Source organism: Heterocephalus glaber, unplaced genomic scaffold, assembly GCF_053883595.1.
Source record: "Heterocephalus glaber isolate CG9 unplaced genomic scaffold, H.glaber_assembly_v1.0 deba00000818, whole genome shotgun sequence".
Taxonomy (NCBI): Eukaryota; Metazoa; Chordata; class Mammalia; order Rodentia; family Bathyergidae; genus Heterocephalus; species Heterocephalus glaber.
The window spans coordinates 19,480,836-19,505,397 of record NW_028258164.1 but is presented as its reverse complement, the minus strand read 5'-3'; the positions used below and the strand labels follow the sequence as shown (position 1 = coordinate 19,505,397).

The window sequence follows — 24,562 nt, the reverse complement described above, 5'->3', positions numbered from 1 at the left end:
ATGCTTCCTGGCCTGAAATACTGACTCACCTGCCTGAGATGCATGGTGCTGAGCCCTCTAGGCTAGACAAGAGCAGAGGCCCTGAAGGAAAGCCTGCTCCCCATACCCGTCCCTGTCTCTGCACGTCAGGCTAGATGACTGCTTCGTAAGAGGGTCTTGTTGTTTCAGAAGGACCCAGACCTCACAGCTCTGTGCTTATTGTACCTGCATTTGTTCTTAGTGTGTCAGTGCTGGCTGGGCACCATGCTAGGCCCAGGGGCTGCCTAATGTACACTGTGGTGGCAACGAGCAGTGACTGGCCTGGAGACCCTAGAGAAAGCAGGTGGTCTGTGGCCAGAGGCTCTGAGTGAGTTGGTAGGGTGAGGTGGGCACAGGGCAAGGTGGGCTTGGGGGAAACCAAGGGGTGGAGGTCTCGGGGAGGAGCAGTGGTTTCTGAGTGGGAAGAGCAGAACCTGTTGGGTTTTTCCTTCTCTTTCTTGGCTGTCCCTCTTTCTTCTGATTAGTGTTGAAATTCTTCGTTGGTCTATCTGATGCTCTTTCCATCTGGATTAGAGTTCACCAAAAATGCCCTTCCTCACAGCCGGGGATTTAGCTCAGTGGTTCCACCACCTGCCTCTCAAGCTTAAGGCCCCGAGTTTGATCCCCAGTACCATAAAAAAAAAAGAAAATGCCCTTCCTCAATGTGCATCCATTTAGCTATAAAAGTCTAGTTTCTCATTCTTTATGGCTGAGTAGTACTCCACTTTATTTAAAAGAAAAAACCCACATCTTCTTTATCTAGTTCTAATATGTACCAGTAAACATAATGAATTAAAAAAATGCTCTTCCTGCCCATTCCCATCTCGGTGCATACAGCTCCTCACCCACTTCCTCAGCAGAGCCCTTGGATCCACTGTGGCTCCATCTTCACTCGGATCCCATAGCTCATCTGCTGGAAGGTCCTGTTGGCCCTGCCTTCAAGCTGCTAGGACCCCACTTCTTGCCACTCTGTTTCCACAGTATCCAACTAGAACGTGCACTTGGCACCAGGAAGATCTGCACCCCCCTGCCAGCCCTTGTGAGTCCATCCAGCTCAGCAGCCTGAGGTACTGGCAGATCAGGTTGCCCAGTGGACCCTTCTTCTTCAAGGCCCATTCTCACAGCCTGCACATCTTCATGACCTGCCCCCTCCCTGTTGGTATTAATGGGCCCCACCACCACAGGGTTTTTGCACTGGCCATTCCTTCCACTTGGCTGCTCCCTGTTCACCCCAAGGCAGATCTCAACCACACTTCTCATGACTGTAACTCACCTCTGCTCACTGCAGCCACTTGGATCTTGTGCCATGTGCATTTCTTCCATAACCACCTCATACTCGCCCTGTGGCTCACCGAGCCATTCTGGGGGTGTTTTTTTTTTTTTTCTCTTCCTAAAGTGTAAGATCCCTGAGGCAAGTGTTCTTGTCTGTTTGCTTCACTGGCTTCCTCAGCCCCAGGAGGCACCTGGTAAATATGTGTTGATTGCAGGAAGCAGCAGGCGTATTGGGTGTGTGCTGGCACCAGACTGATCACCTCTCCTCGCCAAGCATTTAGGCTGCTTCTATTTCCATTGAATGGATGGCTTGTCCTCATGCAGATGTCTTTGTCCGGACTTCACACTACTCCCTCAGGGTAGAGTCCAGGAAGCAGTCATTGACTTAGTGCTGGTGGCATTCTGGGCTTGCAGCACATTTCTGGGAGTTGGTGACTCCTTGGACTCCAAGCAGCACACTGAGCTATCCCCCGTTAAACTGGTAGAGGAAACTGTGCTGTTGTTGAAATGATTTCCTTTGTCCTCTTGTGTGCAGTGGATCTCTATCCTGATATGAGGAGGCCCCCAATGGCCCACACTCAGGCTCTGAGCAGGCAGCACATATGCAGGAACATGACTTGGTTCTGTGACCATTATTGTCACTAATCCCTCCTGCGCCTGCTGATTTTGTGGTGATTAAAAGTATTGAGCCATGAAACTGCTAACCCAAGAAATGCTAGATGATAAAAAAAAACAAACCCAAAGCCACTCTGAGTACCTCATTGAGACCTACAAAGCCACATGGCTCTTACTGTGCTCAGATATGTAGTCGGGAAAGTGTCATCTAGAAGTGGGTGTGTACAGACTGCACGACTCAGGGACCCTCAGCCCACAGGGTGCAGATCAGCTCTGCTGCCTTTGTGGGCCCTGATGGTGATAGATCCAGTTCCTTCAGATAGATCTCTTTATAGAAGCCACCCCAAAGTTATCCCTACTACCTTATTTGAAAGGTTATGTATTCAAAGGGTGATGACCTTTTGGGCTCAAATGGAGGTGCAAGTATAAGATGACCCTGTCTCCTGCCCCAGAAAACCAGCACCAGACCTCAGAACACCCTACTGTCCTACATGGGTCACCAACAGCTTACAGATCCGATATTCTTTTTTTTTTTTTTTTTGTAGATCACGTTTTATATTCTGGTGAAGGCCATTTACACCCTGGGCTACAGTGTCTCTCTGATGTCTCTTGCAACTGGAAGCATAATTCTTTGCCTCTTCAGGTAAGGAGCAGAAATGAGCAATTCTGCAAAAAATGTGAGCTAAACAAGGTTTTGGCACCACAGATGGGGACTCCCAGCCTGGAACCACTGTGTGCCAAGCCCTTGGAACATGTGAGCAAGGTGCATGTATCTCGAGAGTCTGCGTTTCCAGTGTGAAGAGATGATACAGTACTGACCTTGGGTAAAGTCCACTAGAGCTATCATTTATTAAATCCCTAGGCAGCACGCAAATGCATGAAAATACAAGAGCAGCCACTTGGAAGGTCTTGAGTGCCCTACTGAGACTGCTGAGCTATCAGTAGCTGCATGACCCTGGACAACTGACCTAACCCCTGTGTGCAACTGTAAAGTGTGGAGGCAAATGGAGCCACATCAGAGGTTGCTGTAGGGCAGTGTTGGTGAATTAAGAGGGCTTAGACTGTGCGTGACTGGGATCAGGGCTCTGTAGTCTGAAAGTTCTTTCTCAAGGTTTTCTAAGGAGACCCACTCTCAATTCTCTTGTTACTTGCCTTATGGTCTAGCACATGATCTATTTTACTTTCATCTGAAAACAGTGTAAATTCTGTGTTGCCGATTTATATCATTTACATCACTGTTTTAACTGCTTATTCTAAAAGTAAATGTATTAAATCTCCAACTACAATTGTAGCCTTATCCATTCCACTTTTTATTTCTTTCACTGTTTGCTGTATGTATTTTGAGGTTATGTTATTAGGAGTATACCAGTTTAAACTGACCATGTTTAATAATGTCCCTTGCCTTAAAAATCTACTTTGTCTACTATAAATATAGTTATATTTACTGTTTTATTTTGTGTTTGCAAAGTATATCATATTCTAGGCTTTTATTTTTAATTTTATATTTATTAATTTGGGTATCTTATAAGCTCCATTTAATTAGAATTTGCTTTTTATCTCCAGACTGACAACCTTTATTTTAAAATGCAACATCTTTACAACCACACTTATTGACAATGCTGACCTTTAATCTATCTTCTATTTCTTTGCTTTCTAGTTGTCTCAGCTGTTCTTTGTTGTCTTTGCACTCATTTCTTGTTCCTTTTGAGTTGATCAAGTATTTTCTTTGTTCTAGTTTTCCCGTTAGACTATTAGCTACGTAATATTGTTTTTATTCTTCTAGTTATCACTCCCATTCACAACATGCCTCCATACTACTTTTATCACTTTCCCTGATTTCAAGAACATTGCAGCATTTTAATTCCATGTCTTAATTTCATGTCGTTTGTGTTTTGCACATATTTTGATTCTGTATATACTTCAAGTCCCATGGGCACTGTTATTGCTGTTGTTTAAGTTGGTGTTTATTAGGGTGCCCACAGGTTTACCTCTGGAGCTCCCCTCTTCCTGGTCTCCTGTTTCCTACTAGAATGCTTTTCTTGCTGCAAGAAGACCCCCATAGCATTATGGAATTCTCATGAGTTTTGATATCCTGAAATCATCTTAATTTTGCCCTCATTTTTGAGATTATTTTGAGAGTACCAATTGGTTAATGTTATTTTTTCTCATCACACTGAGGATGTACGTCATTGCTTCTTTTGAAAAGTTAGCTGCCAGTCTCACCATTGTTCATGTCTTTTTTTCTCTTGATGATGAGATTTTTTTTTCTCTGTCTTTGGCTTTCAGTAGCTAAACACTCAGGAGACTTAATGTGATTTTCTGTGCATTTGTCTTTCATGGTGTTTATGGAGTTTCTTTTATTTGTTATTGTTTTTTGTCAGTTTCAAAAAAACTCTTAGCTAGTATTCTCTAGGATGTTGCTTCTACCCTCTTCTCTCCATCTGAGACCCCATTTTCATGATCTTCAGTGTTTTGACCATTTCTCATACATTTTCTTACCATTTTTTTATCTTTTCTGTTATTTAGTATCTGTCTACTGTAACCTAGGTATGTTCTACAGATCCAACTCATAAAACTCTCATTTGCTGTATCTAATCTACTCTTAGGCCCACATATTGAACTCTTAACTTCAGCCATCTTAAGTCAATTCTCTATACCAAGGTATAAAAGGCATAGGACAACCTCAAAAACCTTGTTAATGCAGGGAAAGAAAAATTCAACAACCGTCTAATAAGCATCTCTCAGGCCAAAGAAAGGAGCAGGGAGGTGAGAATAAGATAGATATGAACAGTGTCACATGTAGTCTGTGCCCCCAAAGTCAGTGTAAGTTGAGATTAGGTCTTCCTCAAGGCAGAATTTATGTGATATGAGAATTACAAATTAAAATTCCTGAGTATTTTTTGAATACTCACATAAAGTTAAATTCAAAAAACTCTGACACTGACATTTGGTGCCTCTTGCAGATGAACTAGAATCCCGAGAGAGAGAGTTTTATTGGGAGTGCAGACCAGGCAGAGGACAAATAAATTAACTCCCCAAAGCATATTCACTACACAGTGAAGAGCAGGAGAGAGTATGGTGTGTTTATAGACAGGAATTGGTATCAAGGACAGTTAGGTACTTATGAACTAATCTAACCAAGGAAGTGAAAGACCTCTACAGTGAAAGCTATAGGGTTCTGAAAAAGGAGGTTGAAAGGGATATCAGAAAATGGAAAGATGTCTGCTGTTCCTGGGTAGGCAGACATTGTCAAAATGGCCATATTTCCAATTCTGATGTACAGATTTAATGTAATTCTAATCAAAATACCAGCAGCATTTTCCACAGAACTAGAAAAAACAATCCTAAAATTCATACAGAACAAAAAGAGATCCAGGACAGCAAAAGCAATCCTGGGTAATGAGAGCAAGGCAGGTGGCATCATAGTCCCAGATTTAAAGTTATATTAACAATGCTACAGTGAAAAAAACATCATGATACAGGCACAAAAACAGACATGTGCATCGGTGGAACAGAATAGAGGACACAAAAACAATCCAGACACATTCAGCCACCTGATCTTTGACAAAGGGGCCAAGAACATGCACTGGAGAAAAGATAGCCTCTTTAGCAAATGGTACTGGAATGATTGGGTATCTACATGCAGAATATTGAAGCTAGACCCATGTCTCTCATCATGTGCTAAACTAAAAGCAAAGTGGATCAAAGATCTAAATATTAAAAGAGAAATTCTTAACCTGCTGGAAAGTCAAGTAGGAAAAACTCTTGAAGTCATGAGCAACAGCAAGGACTTTCTGAACAACCCCAATTGCAAAAGATATAACATCAAAAGTCAACAAATGAGATCATATTACATTTAAAAGTTTCTCCACAGCAAAAGAAACATCCAACAGAGTGAAAAGACAACTTACAGAATGAGAAAGTTTTTTTCTAGCTATACCTTGGACAGAAAACTAATATCTAGAATATATAAAAAACTCAAAAAAGTTAGACCCCCTCCCAAATAAAAGCCCCAATCAAAAAATGGACAACTGAAATAAGCAGACACTTCTCAGAAGAAGAAATACAAGTGGCTCATAAATACATGAAAAACATTCAGCATTGATGGCCATTAAAGACATGTGATTAAAACAGCTCTGAGTTTCCACCTTATTCCAGAAAGAATAGCTGTCATCAAGAAATCAATAATAAATGCTGGCAAGACTATGGTGAAAAACCCTCTTACATTGTTGGAAGGAATGTAAATCAGTACAACCACCATGGAAGTCAGTATGAAGATTCCTTAAAAAATAACTAAAACTAGAAATTCCGTTTTACCCAAATATTCCTCTTCTTGGTATCTGTCCAGATGAGTTAATGGCATCATATTACAGTAATACATGCATATCCATGTTCATAGCAGCCCAATTCTTATGTGGCCTATGTGTCCATCCACAGATGAATGAATAAAGAAAACGTGGTATTTATACACAATGGAGTATTACTCCGCGACAGAGAAGGATAAATTTGAGTCATTTGTAGGAAAATGGATGCACTTTAAGACCACAGTATTTAGTGAAATAAATCAGACACACAAACTTAAATACTATATGGTTTCTCTTACATGAGAAAGCCAAAATATAAAAAGCAAAATAAAAGATAGATAAGAGGAATTAGGAAGATAGAGTTGCTGCAAACGGGAAAGGTATCAAGAGATAGAGGGAGAAGGGAATGGGTAGTGGAAGGGAATGTAAAAAAGAGTTAAGACAGTGAATGTTATGTACATGTACAATATACCCACAATGAAAGCAGTCATTATGTATTACAAACATGTATTGATAAATAAATTTAAAATAAAATAAAACAGAGTAAGCCAAAATAAAAGAAAACAAGGCTCAGGAACACTGAAGCCTAAGAATGGAGAACCTTGGATGAAAGGCTAATTGGAGAATGTTTTGAGTGGGAAATACGAATTCTCAGTGCTCCAGTGAGGCTTGCAGGACTTGCGAAGGGCTCTGGGGCCCATGGAACACCCTGGAGGACTGAAATGAGCACTGTGCTGGCTTCCAGGGCTTTGACAGCTGTCCAGGAGAAAGGAACCAAGCCCAGCACCTCCCCATGTGGTGGCCGTGCAGATGGAAGATGCCAACCACCTGGGTGATTTTGAGTGTTCTAGTTTTCAGATCTTAAAAATAGAAAGAAACCAGTGAAATCAATTGTAATAACCCATTTTATTTAAATCATTGGATCCAAACTATTGTCATTTCAATCTGTGATCACAGTAAAGAACATTAATGTGCACTTTGACATTCCTTATTCACAGTAAATCTTCAGAATCCACTTTATCATTCCCACAGCATTGCTGAATATGGCCACTAAATTTTTATTGGAAATACTTAGATTTCATAAAATTCACAGTTGAAAATTTGCTCAAACATGCATCAGTTGTCCAGACTTTAAAGTCTTAGCCAGTGAATCAGGTACCCAGGGTCATTTTCGTTAATATTCACAATAGCATTGTCAAAATCACATCACCTTTTTTAGAATCTATTTAACTTTGAAGAAAAAGCATGTTGTTTATTATCTTTCTGCCTATGTTAAATAAATTTGCCCACTTTTGGGGCATCAAATTCAGTGCAGTGCCCCAAGGAACTGTAAGTCACGCTGTCATTGACCTGTGGTCACCGAAGGTCTGGATGGCATCCATGCTGTTCCCAGGAAATCTGACAACCAGAGAGTCCTGTGAAATCTTCAAAACTCTCAGCACACTCTGGCTGCCACAGGATCATTTTGGCCACTGTCTCTTGTGGCCTTGAGCCGCTCCATGAAATCTCTCATCCGCGGCTTTTGCTCATACAAGGGGTGATCGAAGATTGCATATTTAAATTTTTTAAAAATCTTTTTACATGGGCCCGGGATTTAGCTTAGTGGTTCTGCTGCCTGCCTTGAAAGCACAAGGACCCGAGTTCGATCCCCCCCAAAAAAAAACATTTTACAATAAAAGACACATTGCCAAGAACAATGGGATAAGCGTGTTTGAAGCAAGGGGAGCATCTTGGGTATTCTGAGGGGGATTAATGGCAATGTGTCTTTTACTGTCATTTTTAAAATTTAAACATTTGCCATAGGTTTTATTCAAACCTTGTATATATTGAAGAGTTTTAACAACCAAAATTTAGGTGGTTTTTTAGAATCTGCTTGAGAAAACTGAGCAAATGTTTTCAATTGTGTCATACAGTGGGATGAAGCAATACTAGGAACATTGGCCCCTTCATTGGCCCCTTGCTTTAAATTCCAGATGAACTCCAGTGAGCTCAGATTTCTGACCTCCCATAGCTGCAGCAGTGTCTGTCAGGACAGAAACCAACTTTTTCATATGCAACTGAAATTCTCCTTTCAAAGATATAAAATTGGAAAAAAGACAAAGAGGAAGGAGGAAAGACACCCCACATCGAGCCTCGTCAGCTTGAGTGCTGCGGTGCAGCAGGAGAGGCCAGGAGAAGAGAGGCAGCCCCAGTCCAGTTAAGCCTGTCCCATATCCACACCCTCCAATACCACTTCTGCAGGGCTTTCCCATATACTTTTATCCTGAAATATAACCACAGACAATAATCAGAAAGATTTATTGCAGAAATACGTATCACATTGCACAACAGGAAAAACCTAACCATAAAATAATCATAGAAGACATAAATAAATGTTTGCTTCCTACAAAAGAAAACCATAAGATTAAGGGGGCCGGGGATTTGACTCAGTGGTTTCGCCACCTGCCTCGCAAGCGTAAGGTCCCGAGTTCGATCCCTGGTACCAGAAAAAAAAAACATAAGATTAAGGCACAAGGATGAGTATTAAGATGTCCATAGTATCAGCATCTCATTACCAACTCCACCCACAGGAAGCCACACTGCACCTCAGTGTCTGATCATCTCTCCTCCACCTCTCCTGTGCCCCACAGGAAGCTTCTCTGTACCTCAGTCTCTGATCATCTCTTCTCCACCTCCCCTGTCCCCCTCAGGAAGCTGCACTGTACCAGAAACTACATCCACCTGAACCTGTTCCTCTCCTTCATTCTGAGAGCTGTCTCTGTCCTGGTCAAGGACGACGTCCTCTACTCCAGCTCAGGCACGCTGCATTGCCCCAACCAGCCCTCCTCTTGGGTAAGGCTGTCCTGAGGGCAAACTCCAGCACCCAGCACTTCCCTGCTGTCACAACAGTGATGTTCAGCATGGGCGCACTGTCCTGGTCAGATTGAGGAATGAGGAGAGCCTGGCAGAGAGGGTGGAACAGCAGCTGTGCCCCAGTGGGGCTCCATGGGCAGAGAGGGCTGTGGTTCAGACTGCTTCCCTGGCTGGGAGTGAAGGGTCCCATTTCCTGACCCCAGCAGACCCAGCCCAAGCAAGGTAAGGGCAGCAGCCATAGCAGCTCGAGATTGGAAAATCCTGATGTCATGAACCCATGTTTTCTATCTAATATCCCAGATTCTGAGTATTAAATGCTTCCATTCAGATTGGTGGAGGAAGTCAACCTTTGCCAGAAGTAAGCTCTATGCAAGCCCAGTTGGGAACCCAGCTCCATGTCTGTAACTGTGCCTGGTCCAACACTTGGTCACAAGGATAAATGATCTAGATTATTAGTTTCTACACATGCAGTAAAGACTGTTTCCCTGTTTCCCATGCTGGCGCCGTCTTTCTCTCCTGATGCCATTTGTCCTGGTTATTAGTGGTTACTTAGAACTTAATAAGGTCAAGTCAGATCTAGAAATATTTAATGAGCAGCTCCTATTTGCAAGGTCCTGACTTTGTCTCCACATTTGAGATGCTGATGTGCTATCCTTGACCTGGGATCCAGCTCCAAGGATGGAGACTGTCACCTCCCATACCCCAGGCAATGGACTCATCCGCTGGCACAGATGCTTGGCCTGAGCAGATGTGGGCTCATTTAGTTCTGAGATGGAAGGTCCTTGGTGATCTGAAGCCATCTGGGTACCCTGCAAGTGAAGACATGTCCAGGACAAACTCGCTCAGGATGCAGGACTAGGTTATGTGCGGAGTCTGTTGTAATAATAAAGATGAAGACCCCTCACCTGGTAGATCCTCCCCCAGGTGGAAGTTAGGGCTCCTGGAGCTCTGGTCCTGTATTGGGACCCCAAGAGTGTACACCCTTGCTGAGGTGGTCTCTAACCCTGCTCTTTGGAGATGTCTGTCTGTAGCTCTTATTTAAGAAAACCATGATCCTCAGACAACTTGCCAAGACCCATGTCCCCTAAAGCAGCACCTCTCAACTCTCTTTTGCCCCTATGCAGAGACCCTCTAGCCTCTGCCAAGTTTTTCCCTGGACGCAGTAAACATTCAGCTGCCTTTAAAAGAGCAGTTGTCCTGCTCCCAAATGAGGGAACTGACGACGATTGGGTTGGCATCCATCCATAGCCCAGCTGGGCTGGGGCAGAGGAGCAGGTTGCTGAGGGTCAGAAGAAAATATCTGGAGATGACTTGTGCAGTTGGGTTTATTAAGACTAACAGGGAAGTAAAGGGGTAATTCCACTTAATAGCAAGGGAGGCTCCACAGGAAGTACAAAGGGGCCCAGCATCACATTTCGGCAGGTCCACAAAAGGAAAGTACCATGCAACAGTGCCACTCAGCAAATCTCACCAGGTACACACTTAACAGCTGTACCTTCTGGTGGCAGATTCCACAGAGTACATGTGTATTCGACAACAGCACCACCCAGAAAAATCCCAAGAGGTTTGTACTCAGCAAGAGAGCAGCCTGGCAAATCCCACAGTATGTGCTCAGTAACAGCATCACTGCCTGGCAACTCCATGAGGGACAGCAGGAACCTGACAACAGCATCACTCGGCAGCTTTGGTGGCCAGTTAGATGAGTTGCTTGCGGCGGTATTGCAGGGGGATTTGTAGAGCAAACAATATCACAACGATGTCCTTAGCTGTCCTTGTGCCATTGTGTGGCCAGTGTCCCAAGGAGCAGCTGACAACACACAGCAGGGAGTGACTCTTGCAGGTGACACCAGCTGGCCCAGATCCCGGCATCCTCCAGAGAATGCTTTCCTGGACAGTCCGGTCCCCGTCTACTTACAGTGTCCCCTACTTGGCACATCCTGGGAACACAGAGTTTCAGGGACTAGATGCTAAATGCCCGAATTTTCTCAGAGATTCAGGATGCTCTGTACACCGGAGGAAGGGAGCAGGCCAGGGTGAAGGACCCCCTGTTCCTCACACCCTTCGTGTGTGTGACTGTCCAGTTGTGTGTGCATGTGTAAGCAAATCTACTGTGTGTACATGTAACGGTGTCCTCACCCATCTGTATGTGTATAAGTGTAAGTTTAATTGTATGAAAGGACATCCGGGAGTTGAAAATGAATGTATTGTATAGAATATGGCAGAATATGGCATTTTTTTCCAGTGACAACGGTTTTGCATCCCTGGGGAAAATAATTCATTTGCTAGATTTCTCACTTTTTACCTTTTTTTATCTCGATGTAGTCTCTGAAAATTAAAACTACTCTTACTATTGGAAAAATTATGGTGTCAGAATTTCTTACAGAAGCATCTAGGAACCTTGCCCCATCCGTTGCTTTCTCTTCCCGATCTTCCTGACATGCTGATAGGGAAATGGCCTCGACAAGTCACAGCTGTTCCTGTGTATCCTGGTCAGATGTGGGGACAGAGGCCAGGAGCCACAGGCACAGGCTGAGCCCAAAGTGCCTGGCCCAGCCCGGCAGATGTCAGTGTAGCCCCAGTACGTGGCACACTTTCTGTCCCAGAAGGGCACAATTCGAGTGGACAGTGGAGGAGAAGCAGAGCCCACACATCAGAGCAGGGGAGGAAAAAGGGCAGAAAGGAGGGCAAGAAGGGGTCAGCAGAGCGTGACATCCAGGAGGACACCCACAGCTTGTGCTATCACAGCGCTCTGTCCTGAGGGTGGCTTCCCTACCCCCGGCCATGTTCCTCTTCAAGGAGGTTCTTGTTCACCACGACCAGAGAGCTAGCACCTGGCTCATCCTTCACTCCTTAGACAACAGGAGAGCAGCATTCAGCTGTGCATTTTTATTGAGGACACATTCTGTTTCAGGTCAGCTGCAAGCTCAGCCTGGTCTTCTTCCAGTACTGCATCATGGCGAACTTCTACTGGCTCCTGGTGGAGGGGCTGTACCTGCACACACTCCTGGTGGCCATCTTCTCCCCCAGCAGGTGCTTCCTGGCCTACCTGCTGATCGGATGGGGTGAGGACTCCTCCACACTGACTCCATCCACCCCCAATCAACAGACTCCTCCAGCCCAGAAAACCCTTCACTCCTTTAGGTGCACCTTAGGGTCATATTCGGTGACAGGAGAGTCCAGTAGATAATAAGTGGGTATTTCTGGAAATCAGAGACCTGGGTTAAAATGTTTCAAATCCCTATTGCTGGCCCCTTTTACTCCAGATTCAAACTGAGCTGCTGACTAGTAGGGAAATTCTTTGTGACTCTTCCCTCTTCCCACCCAGCTTATGGTGTTTAGAAATCAGAAAGGGGGAGGTGCAGAGGAGGAGCAGGACAGATGTCACCCCATGGGGCCTCTGTCAGCCTCTGGGGTTGGCCCAGAGGCAGGAGGCACATTTTTCATCACATGGGGCCTCTGAGTCTGAAGCTACACTTCTTGCCCCAGAAGCCTGGTCCCGGCCTCCATCAGGCCCTCAGCTTTTGGATGCCCTGACTGTCTCGCTGCCTAGGAAGGCATGGATATAAAGGCACACCTATTGATGAAGACTTGGCCCTTGGGTGGGAAGCTCCTTCCTGCCGGTCTGGCCCATGCTGTAGTTGGGTTGGGCCTGATCTCTGAGTGGGGTGGTCTGACCCATTGTCCCTGCAGGAATCCCCACCATTTGCATTGGAGTGTGGACAGCTACCCGGCTCTCTTTAGAAGACACAGGGTGAGTTGCGCCCATGCCCAGCCTTCAAAATGATCCAGCCATGCTGGCTATGTGGAAGCTCGAGAAGCTTGCTCCTGGTAAGGACAGAAGCGTTTGAGCCCCTATAAGTCCAAAGCCTCAGACATTTGGAGGAAGGAGCCAGGCCTGGCCGTGAAGAAACCAGGCAAGATAGGTGGGGTCTCATGTTACACAACTAGTCCACAGAAGAACGCCAAGGAGTAGCAGGTGCATCCACAGAGCAGAGCACTGAGTGGCTGCCCAGTGACCTCTGTGGCTCATGTAGCTGGTGCTGACCCCCCACGCCCACCGGTTCCTGTGGCCACTGTGGGTTGGAGCTCCTGCCCTTTCTGTGAAGAGCCAGACTCTGCTCTCACAGCCAGGCATTCTCAGCACAAATGAGCCTTGTGAAGGCCCGGGGTGTCTGCTATCCTCAGCAACAAACCCCTCAGAGGTGGATGGCCTAAAACAACCTACTGGTCTAGTGTGCGACTGGGGACTTGGGGTGGACCCTGCAGTGATTCCTCTTCAGACCCCTTCCCAGAGGTCCTGGTTGAGTGGACTGATCCCCCTGCTGCCCCTATCCTGGGGGCACTGGAGGGATGTGGGGACCAGGAGGGGCACGAACCTGGGATGGAGTCACAGAGGCCGTTCACAGTACAGATCATGCTTCCCACTAGAGACAATCCTCACATGGAAAATCAAAATCCAGATTATTGCCAGACAGAACAGTCCTAGCCAGACCCATCTCATCCATTCTGAAGGCACAATTAAACTTTCACTCAAGATACATGGAAACCATTTCAGGAACAAGAGGAAATTAACCTTCAGTAGCAAAAAATCCTTTTTCATGATGTCAGCAGAAGGAAGCATGAGCCTGGGCCTCGCCACGAGTGACAAGCTGCCGGGCTTTCCAGAGCTGACCTGGGCCACTCTCAGTCCCATTTCTCCACTGCAGACTGTGGGAGGGCTGTAGACTGTAGAAGGGGAGGCCTTTCTCCTCAGGGAAGACGCCCTGCACTGTCTCCAAGCAGAGCCTGGTGTCCAAGCAGGGTGGTGTCAGGAAGGGTGTGGGGCCCCTGCAGGTACAGGTGTGTCCCTTGCACAGTTGCCCTCCCTGGACTCAGCCTGACACGGTGCTCCTTCTCCCCCACAGTTGCTGGGACACAAATGACCACAGCGTCCCCTGGTGGGTGATCCGGACACCCATTCTGGTCTCCATCCTAGTGAGTAACTTCCTGTGGAAATGTGGCCTCCCCTGGAGATGACGGCCATCTGCTCTGTCATCTTACAAAAGGCCTTGAGGGGCATGAGGAGCTCAGGGATGTGGTTCCCCATAGAAAGAGGACTCCAGAACCCCCCTGGCTGGACTTTGGGGCCACGCTAGGCTGGGGCCTAGCCCATTCGCATGCTCACACTGCTCTGGGGAGCATGGTGGTGGCTTTCATTCTGACAAGGTTCTGGCCCTGCAGGTGCCCCACATGCCCCCACCATGCACAGGGAAACCAAGCACCCATGTCTCTCTGCACAGGTCAATTTTGTGCTCTTCATCAGCATCATAAGGATTTTACTGCAGAAGCTGACGTCCCCGGATGTGGGCGGCAATGATCAATCCCAGTACAAGTGAGTGTGCTTCAGTCCAGCTCCCGAGTCCATGTGCCAAATTGGCTGCAGGTGTGGCTGGTGCTGACCCCCAGATCTGCCGGTTCCTGTGTGACCTTTGATGGTGCCAGATTCCTGGGGTGAGCATGCTGTTAGACAGTGACCACATTCCTCTGGGGCCACCTGTCCTCTGGGGTACACATAACTCACAGGTTAGCTGTCTTCCCTATCAGATTCCATGGTCCACAGCCATAGGACCACAGCTAGCACCGGATGTCCTACCTTGGTGACAGTCCAGTGGTCACTCACAGGTCAAGTGAATGCCACTGTCATCCCTCCATGGAGGGCAGAAGCCAGGGGAGTCCCCAGCCAGTCAGTGATGATCTGAGGAATCCATGTGGAAACTTGAAGATTCCATACATTTCTACCCATAGTTCATAAAGAAAAACTCAAGTTCAGTCCTTAGGCCTGAGTAAGCCTGAGTCTGGTGATAAAGAGTTGGTCCAGCTCAGAAGAAGCCTGGAGCACAGATGGACAGGGCTGCTCAGGCTCAGAGCTGTGTCACCTGGGTGGCTGCCTGCCTATTCAGGGGTGAACAGGGGATCAGGGTGGCCAAGCCAGGCAGGACCCCAGTATAAGGCCACAGCCCAGTGAGGGGCTGAGAGAAGTGACCCCCTACTTGCTCCTTGGTTTCCACATCTGTGAAATGGAAGCAGTCTGTCACCAAGGCCTGAGCATCCACTGAGGTCACCTGGAAGACACTCAGTGCCTGCAAGAAGCACTGTGAGCGGGCTTGGAGAACACTTTCGTTTGGCCATCTCATGTGTGAAACCCAAGGAAAACTTTCCCTGCCCAGCCAACCCTTGGAACTTGAACCTTCTGCAAATCTCAGCATTTGTGCTAGACTCCCTCATGCTCCTTGGTGTTAAGTTGATCATGAGAGAGATGGTTTTATTTCACAAAGTTATGTGGCCGATGAAACTTGTTTCTCTGAGATGAGGAACACAGAGTGCTGTGCTGTACCCTCCCAGTCTCTGCAAAGAGATGGCCAGCCCAAAGCACGTGCCCAGAGACCATGTGGGCATGCTGACAAGGGGCTATGAGCAGATACTCTTGAACATCACAGTGCCCAGAGCTGGCCTTGACCCTGGGCCAACCACCCGTGGCAGGGGAAATGCTGGATGTAGGGGAAGGAACATACTTCCAGAACTAGCCTTCCCTAGTTGGGTGTGCATTTAAGGTGGGGGCCTCAACAATGAGTTTAAAAAGTTGGCATTAGCCAGTGATGGCTTGTATTTCCAGTTCTCTGGGAGGCTTAGGCAGGAGGATTGAGAGTCGAGCCCAGGCTGAGCAATTCAGCAAGACCATATCCCCAAAGAAAACACCTTTAAAATTCCTGCAGTGAAGCACAAGTACTGCAAGGAGGAGAAGGGGAAAAGAGGAGGAAATATATTCTTGAAGTTGTTGGTGCTTTCCTGAATGTTGGGGGCAGCTGAGGGAAGGTCGGGAGCCCTCAGCTCCTTCAGCTCAGTGTCTAGTCAACCAGGGGCGTACGGGGCTCAGCAGGATGCTTACTCCGAGGCCCACAAGACTCCAGCACAGTGCCTCCGGCGACGTCAGCAGCTGCCTGGTCAAGCCTGTGACTCCCAATGCGTGGCCACACAGCTGCAGCCCAGAGCTGGGTTCTCAGAGTGGGTCCTGTCATCCCTGGGAATGGGGCCAGGGGTCATCAGTGGCCCCTGAGCTGTGAGCGTGGTGGGATCTGCACCATCACCAGGTTTCCAGGCCAGGATTCCCAGGAGCTGAGGTTCTAGACCTGGATGAGACAACGGGGGGCAGGGGAGAAGGTGAGGTTCTGCCTTGGGGGTAGGGAGCAGGGTGTCCAGCCACAGCCGCCTGCACCACATCACCATGCCTGTATCAACAGCTGGCAGCCAATTGTGCACTAAAGGCACCATGCTGGGTTGGCCCTGTGATCAGCCTGGTGACTGGCCCGTGGAAGCACTGACAAGGATATTGCGCCCCCTGAGAGCCGCACTATGCACAAGCCCCACAGGACACCTGTAACAGCATCTCCCTTGGGAGGCAAAGCCTTTGTCACCTGTCCAGATACACAGGGAGAGCCGCGCCAGGGCCGGGGCCAGGGCTGGTGGGTGCAAGAGCAGATGAGGCCGTGCATGCCCCCACCCCACATGCCCCAGCTTCTGACCCCTGCAGTAACCACGTCCCTCTCCCTCTGGCCCAGGAGGCTGGCCAAGTCTACACTGCTGCTCATCCCGCTGTTTGGTGTCCACTACATGGTGTTTGCAGCCTTCCCCATTGGCATCTCCTCCCAGTACCAGATCCTGTTCGAGCTGTGTGTCGGGTCCTTCCAGGTGGGTGCAGGGGTTGTGGGTGGGTGCAGGGGACCATGGGCCATGCTGACACTTTCCCGTTGCAGGGCCTGGTGGTGGCGGTGCTCTACTGCTTCCTGAACAGTGAGGTGAGCCCTGGTCCCTGTCTTCTCCCTGCTCCTCACAGCCAGGTCAGAGCCCTGCCCTGCAGATCTTGGCCCAGCTTCCCTCAAAACCATAGTTTCCTCCCTCCACGAGGTAGAATTCAATGCCCAGCGCCCCTGTGGTTAGCGTCCTGCTCCTTGATCTTGACTCAGTACACAAAGGCAGGGCCTTGGCAGGAGGGGCTGGGATCTCCATGAGACCCCATCTCATCCCAAGATGAAGCTGGAATCTGGGACCTTGCTCACCCAAAAGCCTGGCAGCCCCGCACGGCTAACAGTCTGGCTCCCTCCCCCATCGCTAAGGATGTCTTTTCCAGAGCACACCCCTCTTCTCTGAGCTTCAGTCCCCTGTATCACCCCTCCCCAGCCTGCACAGGAGGTAGTACCCCTCACTCAGACTCCTGAGAGAGGAGAAGGCCAGCTGGGACCCTATACAGCCAGGACTGTGTTTGGAGCTAAAGGGCTGGTGCCAGGCATAACCAGACCTGTGTCACAAGCAGCCACATTTCTGCCCAACAAGGAAGGTCCCTGCTGATGTACAAGGCCCCTCCGTTGGTACTGGGTTGGCCGGGAAAGTTTCTCCTACTCTGGCATCCCATGTCCCTTCTGCTCCAGGCCATCTTTATCTATCTGCTCAGCCATGGAGACAGCAGCAGGCCCTCCACCCAGGGTAGCAGCTAACATCTGCGGTGCCCCCACCCTAGGTCCAGTGCGAGCTGAAAAGAAGGTGGCACAGCCTATGCCTGACTCAGCCTGGGGGCCGAAACTACCGGCTGCACAGCTGGTCCATCTCCCGGCATGGCTCAGAGAGCGCCCTGCAGATCCACCGGGGCTCCCGTACCCAGTCCTTCCTACAGACGGAGACCTCAGTCATGTAACTGTTCTGCGAGGTGTTTCCTCCTGCTGCCCCCTTGCCACCACTGGGCTGGTCCACAGCTTGCCCCTCCTTAACATAATCCCCTCCTCGGCTCAGTGCTGTGTGTGGAACAGGCAGCCTTGTGATAGATTTGATGTAAGTGCACATTATTGTTAAATGGCAGCATTTAGATCATTTTGCTCATAATGTTGCTCAGCTGTGTAAGTGGATCCACTTTGAACATGAACCGGAGAGACCAGGCAGCCCTAAACGTCAGAATCAACATCCGTGACCTGGAGCTGTGGCCAGAGGCTACAAAAGAGTTCTTAGGTTCTGCTGACTCTGCCCAGCACAGGTCCTGTGGTGGGAGCCAGGCCTAGACCTGGGCTGGGCATTGCCCTGGAAGCCCACAGGATGCTGGACAGAAGCTGGGAGCTCAAACCACAACAGACGAGGGGTGGTCAGCAAGTACAGCAGCCTCCCCTCCCTCTCTCCTGGTCCCTGACCATGTCCCCAAAAGGCTGTGCACCCAACATCCCAGCCCCAACCACTGGGGGAAAGCAGGATAACTCAAGGAGGGCCTGGCCCCAAACCCAATCCTGCATTGGCAGAGGGCTGCTCTACCCAGGCTGGTAATAGGCCCAAGGGACAGGTGTTACCTGGGAGAAACAGCAAACCTATTCTCTTTTTGATGAGAATATTAAAGTTATTTCTGTTTCAATGGAGAATTGTTTTAACAATATATAAAATGGTATGAAGCCTCCTGTCTGGTATTTGCAAACAGCAGCCCTTGCTTTCTATTCTTTGAAGTGTCTGCAGATCCCAAGGAAATTGCTGACATGGCCACAGAGGCAGACATGGGTGGGAGGGGCACCCTCCTATCCCTAGACCAAGCCCTTGGCCCCGCAGCACTCGGGCCTGCAGGATCAGCCCAGCAGCTGCCCCTGTGAGACCCAGCACTTGTCCCTCAAGCTGAGGTCTTCAGAGTGTCCCTGGCGGCTTTGGTGGCCATGTGGACCCTGGCCATCCAGGTACTGGTGATCACCATGGAGGTGCTCAGGCCAGAGGCTGGGGGGCCAGGAGGCAGCAAAGAACAAGACCCCACACCCATGTTCCTGGGAGTAAGATGGGACATGGGCCTTGGGACAGCAGAGCCAGCCCAAGTCTGCTCCCTTATCCAGCCGAGCCATCCCTGGATGCCTCCCCAGTACTGCAGATAAGGTCCCTGTTTCTGCAATCACAGTGGGGTGGGCAGCTCAGGGGATCCAGAGGCCCCAAGCCCTAACCTTTATGGGAGCATGGGAGACAGGTGACCTGGGACTGGGTATGAGGGCTACAGCTACTGAGAGGAGCACAGGTGAATAAAGAGAGCTCCGGCTCAATTTGTCTCTCCAGCTGTTGGAAGGAAGTGAAATGTTGCTGGTGTCTAGGTGTGGGTTGTGCACCGTGGACCTTGATCACTGGTGTGGACATTGCCCACACATGGAATGTGCTTGCCTGTCTAAGCAAGTGCCTAGGGACAGAAAGAAGACTCTGTAAACAGGGCTGAGGGAACTGACTAGTAGCAGTGATCACTGTATGCTCTGATGTGTCCCAAGTCCATGTGTGATGTCACAAGCCCACCTTTTGGAGAAGAGCTATGTAGATGCGGCTGTAAACCTGGTGTCACATCTGTCCTGGGTACAGATTTTCTGTGATATTCAGTACAGTGCCGCAGGCAGAATCCTGCTGGCCACATGGCTCCTTCAAGGATGCTTCCCTGGAGGCTGTACCTGACCCTTCAGGTCCTCAGGAAGAAGGCAGGTCTGAGGTGGCTAAGGAGTATGTGTGGCAGCTGGGGTATGTGGCCTAACTACCTTCCCTGCCCTCAGCTCCTCAGCTCCCCAGAACCTGAAGACCTATCATCCAGGACCAGAGTGGGACTCAGTGCACATGTGTATGTGTGTGTGTGTGTACCTGATAGGATGTGCATACATGTGTATGTACACATGGAAGGGCATGCATGCCTGTATGTGTGCACATAAGAGGGCGTCCATGTCTGTGTGTATATGTGTGTTTGTTTATACGTGTGTGTGCTTACCCTTAACTATAATTATGCCATAGACAGAGAAAAAATATTTCTACTCCACACTCAACCAAACTGCTGGATTGCCAAGAGGAACATGACACAGGGCTAAAAATCAGGCTCTCAGAAGGCCAAACTTAGAAATGGAGCCAAGCAGAGCACTGTCTGCTGATCAGAGCAAAGCAGGCTAGCCAAGGAGGAGGGCCAGTGCAGGTCCTGCTGACGAGAAGGTGTGAGCTCCGTAAGGTAGGAAGTATTGGGGAGATGCTGAAGGAGAGTTGACCTGATGGGAGGGCTGAGGGCTCTGAGGACACCCTCTGCAGGATGAACAGTGATGAACACAGCAGAGTCACAATTTCAGCTCCGGGGCAGTGACACACTGGGTCCTCCTTGCTCCACTGAGGTAGTCATCGCAAGCACTGCTGTTGGTCTAGGATTTTCCTGTCTACCAAACAGATCTTTCCCCCTCTCCTTCTCTGTTTACTCATGGAAATTAGGTCGCCTTGTACAGAGGTTCTGCAGCCTGCTTTTTCCAATTAAGACAGAATGGAGATCCTTCCATCTAAATGTCCAAATGTGCATTTTTATTGAGACAGTCTCACTAAGTGGACCAGGCTGGCCTCAAACTTGAGGTCCTCCTGCCTCAGCCTCTCTCATACCTGGGTTTGCAGGTGTGTGCCACCACACCCAGCTCAGATCTGCACTATTTCCACAGCTCCATATCACTCACAGCCTAGACATAACTTTGTTTATTCGGTCAGTTCACTGTCCCTGTTTGAGCTGCTTTTACATTGTATTTATGCTTGCCTGAGTATTCTCACGGAATAAATCCTTAAGGTCCTCATGGGGTGAAGGGTATTCAACTCTAGCAGGTGTCTGCCCTGGGAACAGTGGGAGCAAGTCATGCTCTAGCCACTCTGAGGCACCACACACCTTGGTGGGTGCTTTGTCTTTTGCAGGGGACCCTGAGGGCCCCATTTCTCTAATCTGCATGTCTTTAACTGTAAGGAACAGTGAGCATCTTGCCTCTACAGAGAGCTTTTCTTCAGCTCTGTTAAAAGCGAGCCTCACCTGACCCACTAACAAAGTGGACCAGCGCCAGCGTCCCACAGCAGCAGAGCTCGTGCGTCCTCCCACATCCACGTCAGCACCACTCGTGGACCAGCAGGTGCCTGGGAGCCACTGTGTGGGGACACTGATGTCACAAAGGATCCAGGGCATCTTTTATACCAAAACAGTGCTCATTGAGGGTGGGAAGAAAAGAGTGTCGTGCTTCCTTTATGTTCTCTGTTCGACGACAAGAGAAGTGGGGCAGGCAGCCTCAGCTGGCAGCCTCCCGCCCCGCCCCTCGTCCTCTGCTCCGTGAGACACAGAGGGCTCTTCAGGGCAAGTCCTGGGCTGGATGCCCCAGGGCCATCCCTGGGACCTTGGTTAGAGCGGTGTCTATTCAGCACCTGGAACTGGGGGAACAGGAGGGAGACAAACTGTTGGGATATAATCACCAAGCCACACCGACCTGGGCCAGACCCACTCTGAGATTCAGGGTTCTGTAGCCTCATGTGTGAAGGCTGCATGTGAAAGTCCAAGAAAACAGCGTGGAGATTCAGTGCACCTGAAAAACACAAGACACGGTGGTTTAAATAACGCAAGTCCAGAATATGAAAGAGTTGTGACTTTGAAATCATAAATAATCACAGTCTACTGAGAGCCAGCGCTAAGATACAGGAGTCTGTGCAGCCTAAGGTCATTCCTTCTCCTAGCCCCCAGGGCTCCTCCAGCTCATAGGACTGGGGGCACCCAGGCCCAGGCTTGTGCACTGGAGCTCTAGATGCACAGTACAGAGGAGCCAGTGGAGGATGGCTCTGCAGAGGCCCCTGTGCAAGGGGTGGGGAGGATACAAGAGCAAGGAAACCGTGGATCAGACAGAGCAGCCCAGGCACAAAGGTGCAGCTCCCAGCAGAACAACTGGATAAAAGCCAGTCAAGCGAACTTGAGCTCTGACCTGTTCTCCAAGGAACATGGAAAGCGTTTTGCAGGGCTCTGTGGACCTTAGAGGGGAGGCCAGTCAGTGACCGTGACAGAGGGTCTGGGACAGGGCCAAGGTCCATGACCAGGATGACTTAAGGAACAGCAGGGAGGGTCTAGGACGGCAGCAGAAGCAAGAGGCTGAATGGAATGATCAGGACCCCAAGCAGCGCCACAGCTGCTCCCAGGGCTCACAGAGCCGCCTGGAGACCAGGTCGGGAACTGAGTCCAAAACCCTCTGCTACTCAGCCAGGGTGCCAGGGCCTTTTGTGTTCAACAAACCCAGATCCCATCCAGGCTCAGCACCATAAGGAACTGGGGCACTGATACATTGGAACAGATGGGACCCCAAATGGGCTGGGGGCATCCAGAGGAGGAAACAGTGTGTGTGAGCTGCACCTGCTCCCCACTTACCCAATCCTGGGCCATGGAAGCCAAAGCAGGATTAGGGACAGCTCTATGAGACTGTGGGGTGCACAGGACCAAAACCAAGACCCAGTGGGTCAGGCTCACTGGTGTCCTTGGAGTCACCTGATGACAACATTGAGACACAGGGAACAAGAGATGCCACAGAGACCCCCACCCAGGCCACCATGTGACTATGTCCTGGACGTGTTGACCACCAGGACCACCTGTTCTGTCTCAGAGTCACCCTGTACCCTGGAGCTGGGTACCACAAGGATCCTGTCCCAGGGCTACTCCATGTCCTGAAGTTGGGCATTTAGTAACCATTGTACCAGAAACTGTAAAAGGCAATAGAATAAGCAAACTGTTACATCGCTTTATAAGAAAAGTAAATTAAATCTGGATCCTTAGTTGCAAGTAACATTTTCACAGGTCCTGTGACAATGCAGCCCGCTTCGCATCACCTCCACAGTGGTTACACCCTTAATTAGTAGGTTTTTATGTTATTGTATTATCGTAATACTATGTAACATTAATTTCACAGACATTATTTACCATTCTTATTTACTCTATGAACTTTAAACTTGCTATAAAATTTCAAGTGTTCATTCCAATTTACCCTGTAATTTCATTTCTGGGAAATCTCCTTACTTTAATTTTCAGAGTTATATACAATGATTTGTGTATAAGAATGATCATTTGATATTTATAATATTACTATCCAAGAATTGAAGATAATGTAAGTGTTTAATCCTTGAAAATGATTAAGAAATGAATATAGAATGAAGATTCCGGCCTGGGAAGCCCCTTGGGACAATAGTGACTTCAAGCACTGTATGCCGTGAGCCACCTCGGGCCTGTAGTCACTCACATCTGCCTCCTCCCAGGATCCCCAGGCTGGGGGAGGAGCTGGCCATGAGCTCTAGCCGGTTCTGCCCCGAGCAACCCTAAAAGTGAAGTGCCGTTATAGACTGGAAACTCCCCCTTGGAGCTTCCACCACTCTGCATTCCTCCAAGTAATTAACTCTGCCAAGCAAACCATTCATAATTCAACACAAATTCCGTGATCCAATTGCTTACCTAGGAAGGACAGTAAGCAAGGAAATTCAGGGCAGCCAATCTTGATGCAGGGAGCAGGAGGAAGGCAGAGTCCACTGGTCCCACACAGGGGTTCTGGCACCCTGGACTTCAGCCTGGCACCTTCTGAATACTGACACCTTTGCCTGACAGTCTCAGCCCTGTACCCTTCGTGATAACATAGGGTCAATGCATCGGGAAAACCTAATCCTAAATGTGCACACAGCAAGCTTAAAGACAAGTGATACCAAGTTGATGGAATTAAAAAGAAACAGACAAATCCATAATCACAATTTGTTGTTGTTGTTGTTGTTGTTGTTGTTGTTTGAGACAGGGTCTTACTATGTGGTTCAGGCTGACCTTGAACTCACTATGTAGCCTAGGCAATCCTGCCTTAGCCTCCCAAATGCTGGGCTTATAGGCATGTGTCCCCACACATGGCCCTAATTGGACATTTTAATACACTTCTCTCTCTAATTGATATGACAAGCCAATCAAAAAAGTCAATAAAGACATAGAGCATTTGAGCAAGAATATTAGCCAACTTGGCCTGATTAACATATGTAGAGCACTCAGTAGCTTCAGAATGTTTGCTTTTTCAAGTGCCCACTCAGTTGTTACTGACCTAATGACTCCTGAAAAGACCCCTCTCCAAACAACCATGGGTCAAGGTCCTGGGGTCAGGATTCACTCAAGCACCCAGCAGCCCACATGCAACTAAAGAGCAGAAATTGATGAATTTAGAAAAATAAAGTCATGCAGAGTGGATTCTCTGGCCAAGGGAAACTGAAACTAGAACTTCATAACAAAAGATTGTTAAAAATCAAATATGTGAAAATTGAGCAACACATCTACTGGTAAATAGATCAAAGAAGAAATAAATCACAAGGGAATTTCAAAACAGTTTGAACTGAATGATAAGAAAAGTGCACCAAAATGTGTAGACTGCAACTGAAGTACTACTGAGAAGAAATTTGTAGCTTAAAATACAGATTTTAGAAAAACAAATGAGAATTCGGTGATCTAAGCTCCTATGTAAAATCAAAAGCTTCGACTTCAAATAAATAATAAAAATTTAGATACAAGGATGCACATCACAGCAGAAACCAGAAACATGACAGTAGAGGAACAGCTGCATCACAGAATGTCCTCTGCCTCCCTGTCTGCACCATCAGCCCTCCCAGGCCTGGGCACCCCAGGACTGGGGTCCACCATCAGGACAGGC

The 24,562-nt window shown here is 48.3% G+C and overlaps 1 protein-coding gene across 1 annotated transcript in view; it reads left to right on the top strand.

Annotated features, from left to right (window-relative positions):
- Nucleotides 1-23,624, top strand: part of Vipr2 (vasoactive intestinal peptide receptor 2) — a 59,457-nt gene extending 35,833 nt beyond the window's left edge. The window contains exons 5-13 of the mRNA XM_004860311.4: nucleotides 2,451-2,548; nucleotides 8,900-9,041; nucleotides 11,974-12,124; nucleotides 12,753-12,813; nucleotides 13,967-14,036; nucleotides 14,342-14,433; nucleotides 16,658-16,787; nucleotides 16,853-16,894; nucleotides 17,614-23,624. Of these exons, the coding sequence (XP_004860368.1) occupies nucleotides 2,451-2,548; nucleotides 8,900-9,041; nucleotides 11,974-12,124; nucleotides 12,753-12,813; nucleotides 13,967-14,036; nucleotides 14,342-14,433; nucleotides 16,658-16,787; nucleotides 16,853-16,894; nucleotides 17,614-17,787 (960 nt within the window). The 3' untranslated portion in view covers nucleotides 17,788-23,624. The remainder of the gene's footprint in view (nucleotides 1-2,450; nucleotides 2,549-8,899; nucleotides 9,042-11,973; nucleotides 12,125-12,752; nucleotides 12,814-13,966; nucleotides 14,037-14,341; nucleotides 14,434-16,657; nucleotides 16,788-16,852; nucleotides 16,895-17,613) is intronic.
- The last annotated feature ends 938 nt before the right edge of the window (nucleotides 23,625-24,562 follow it).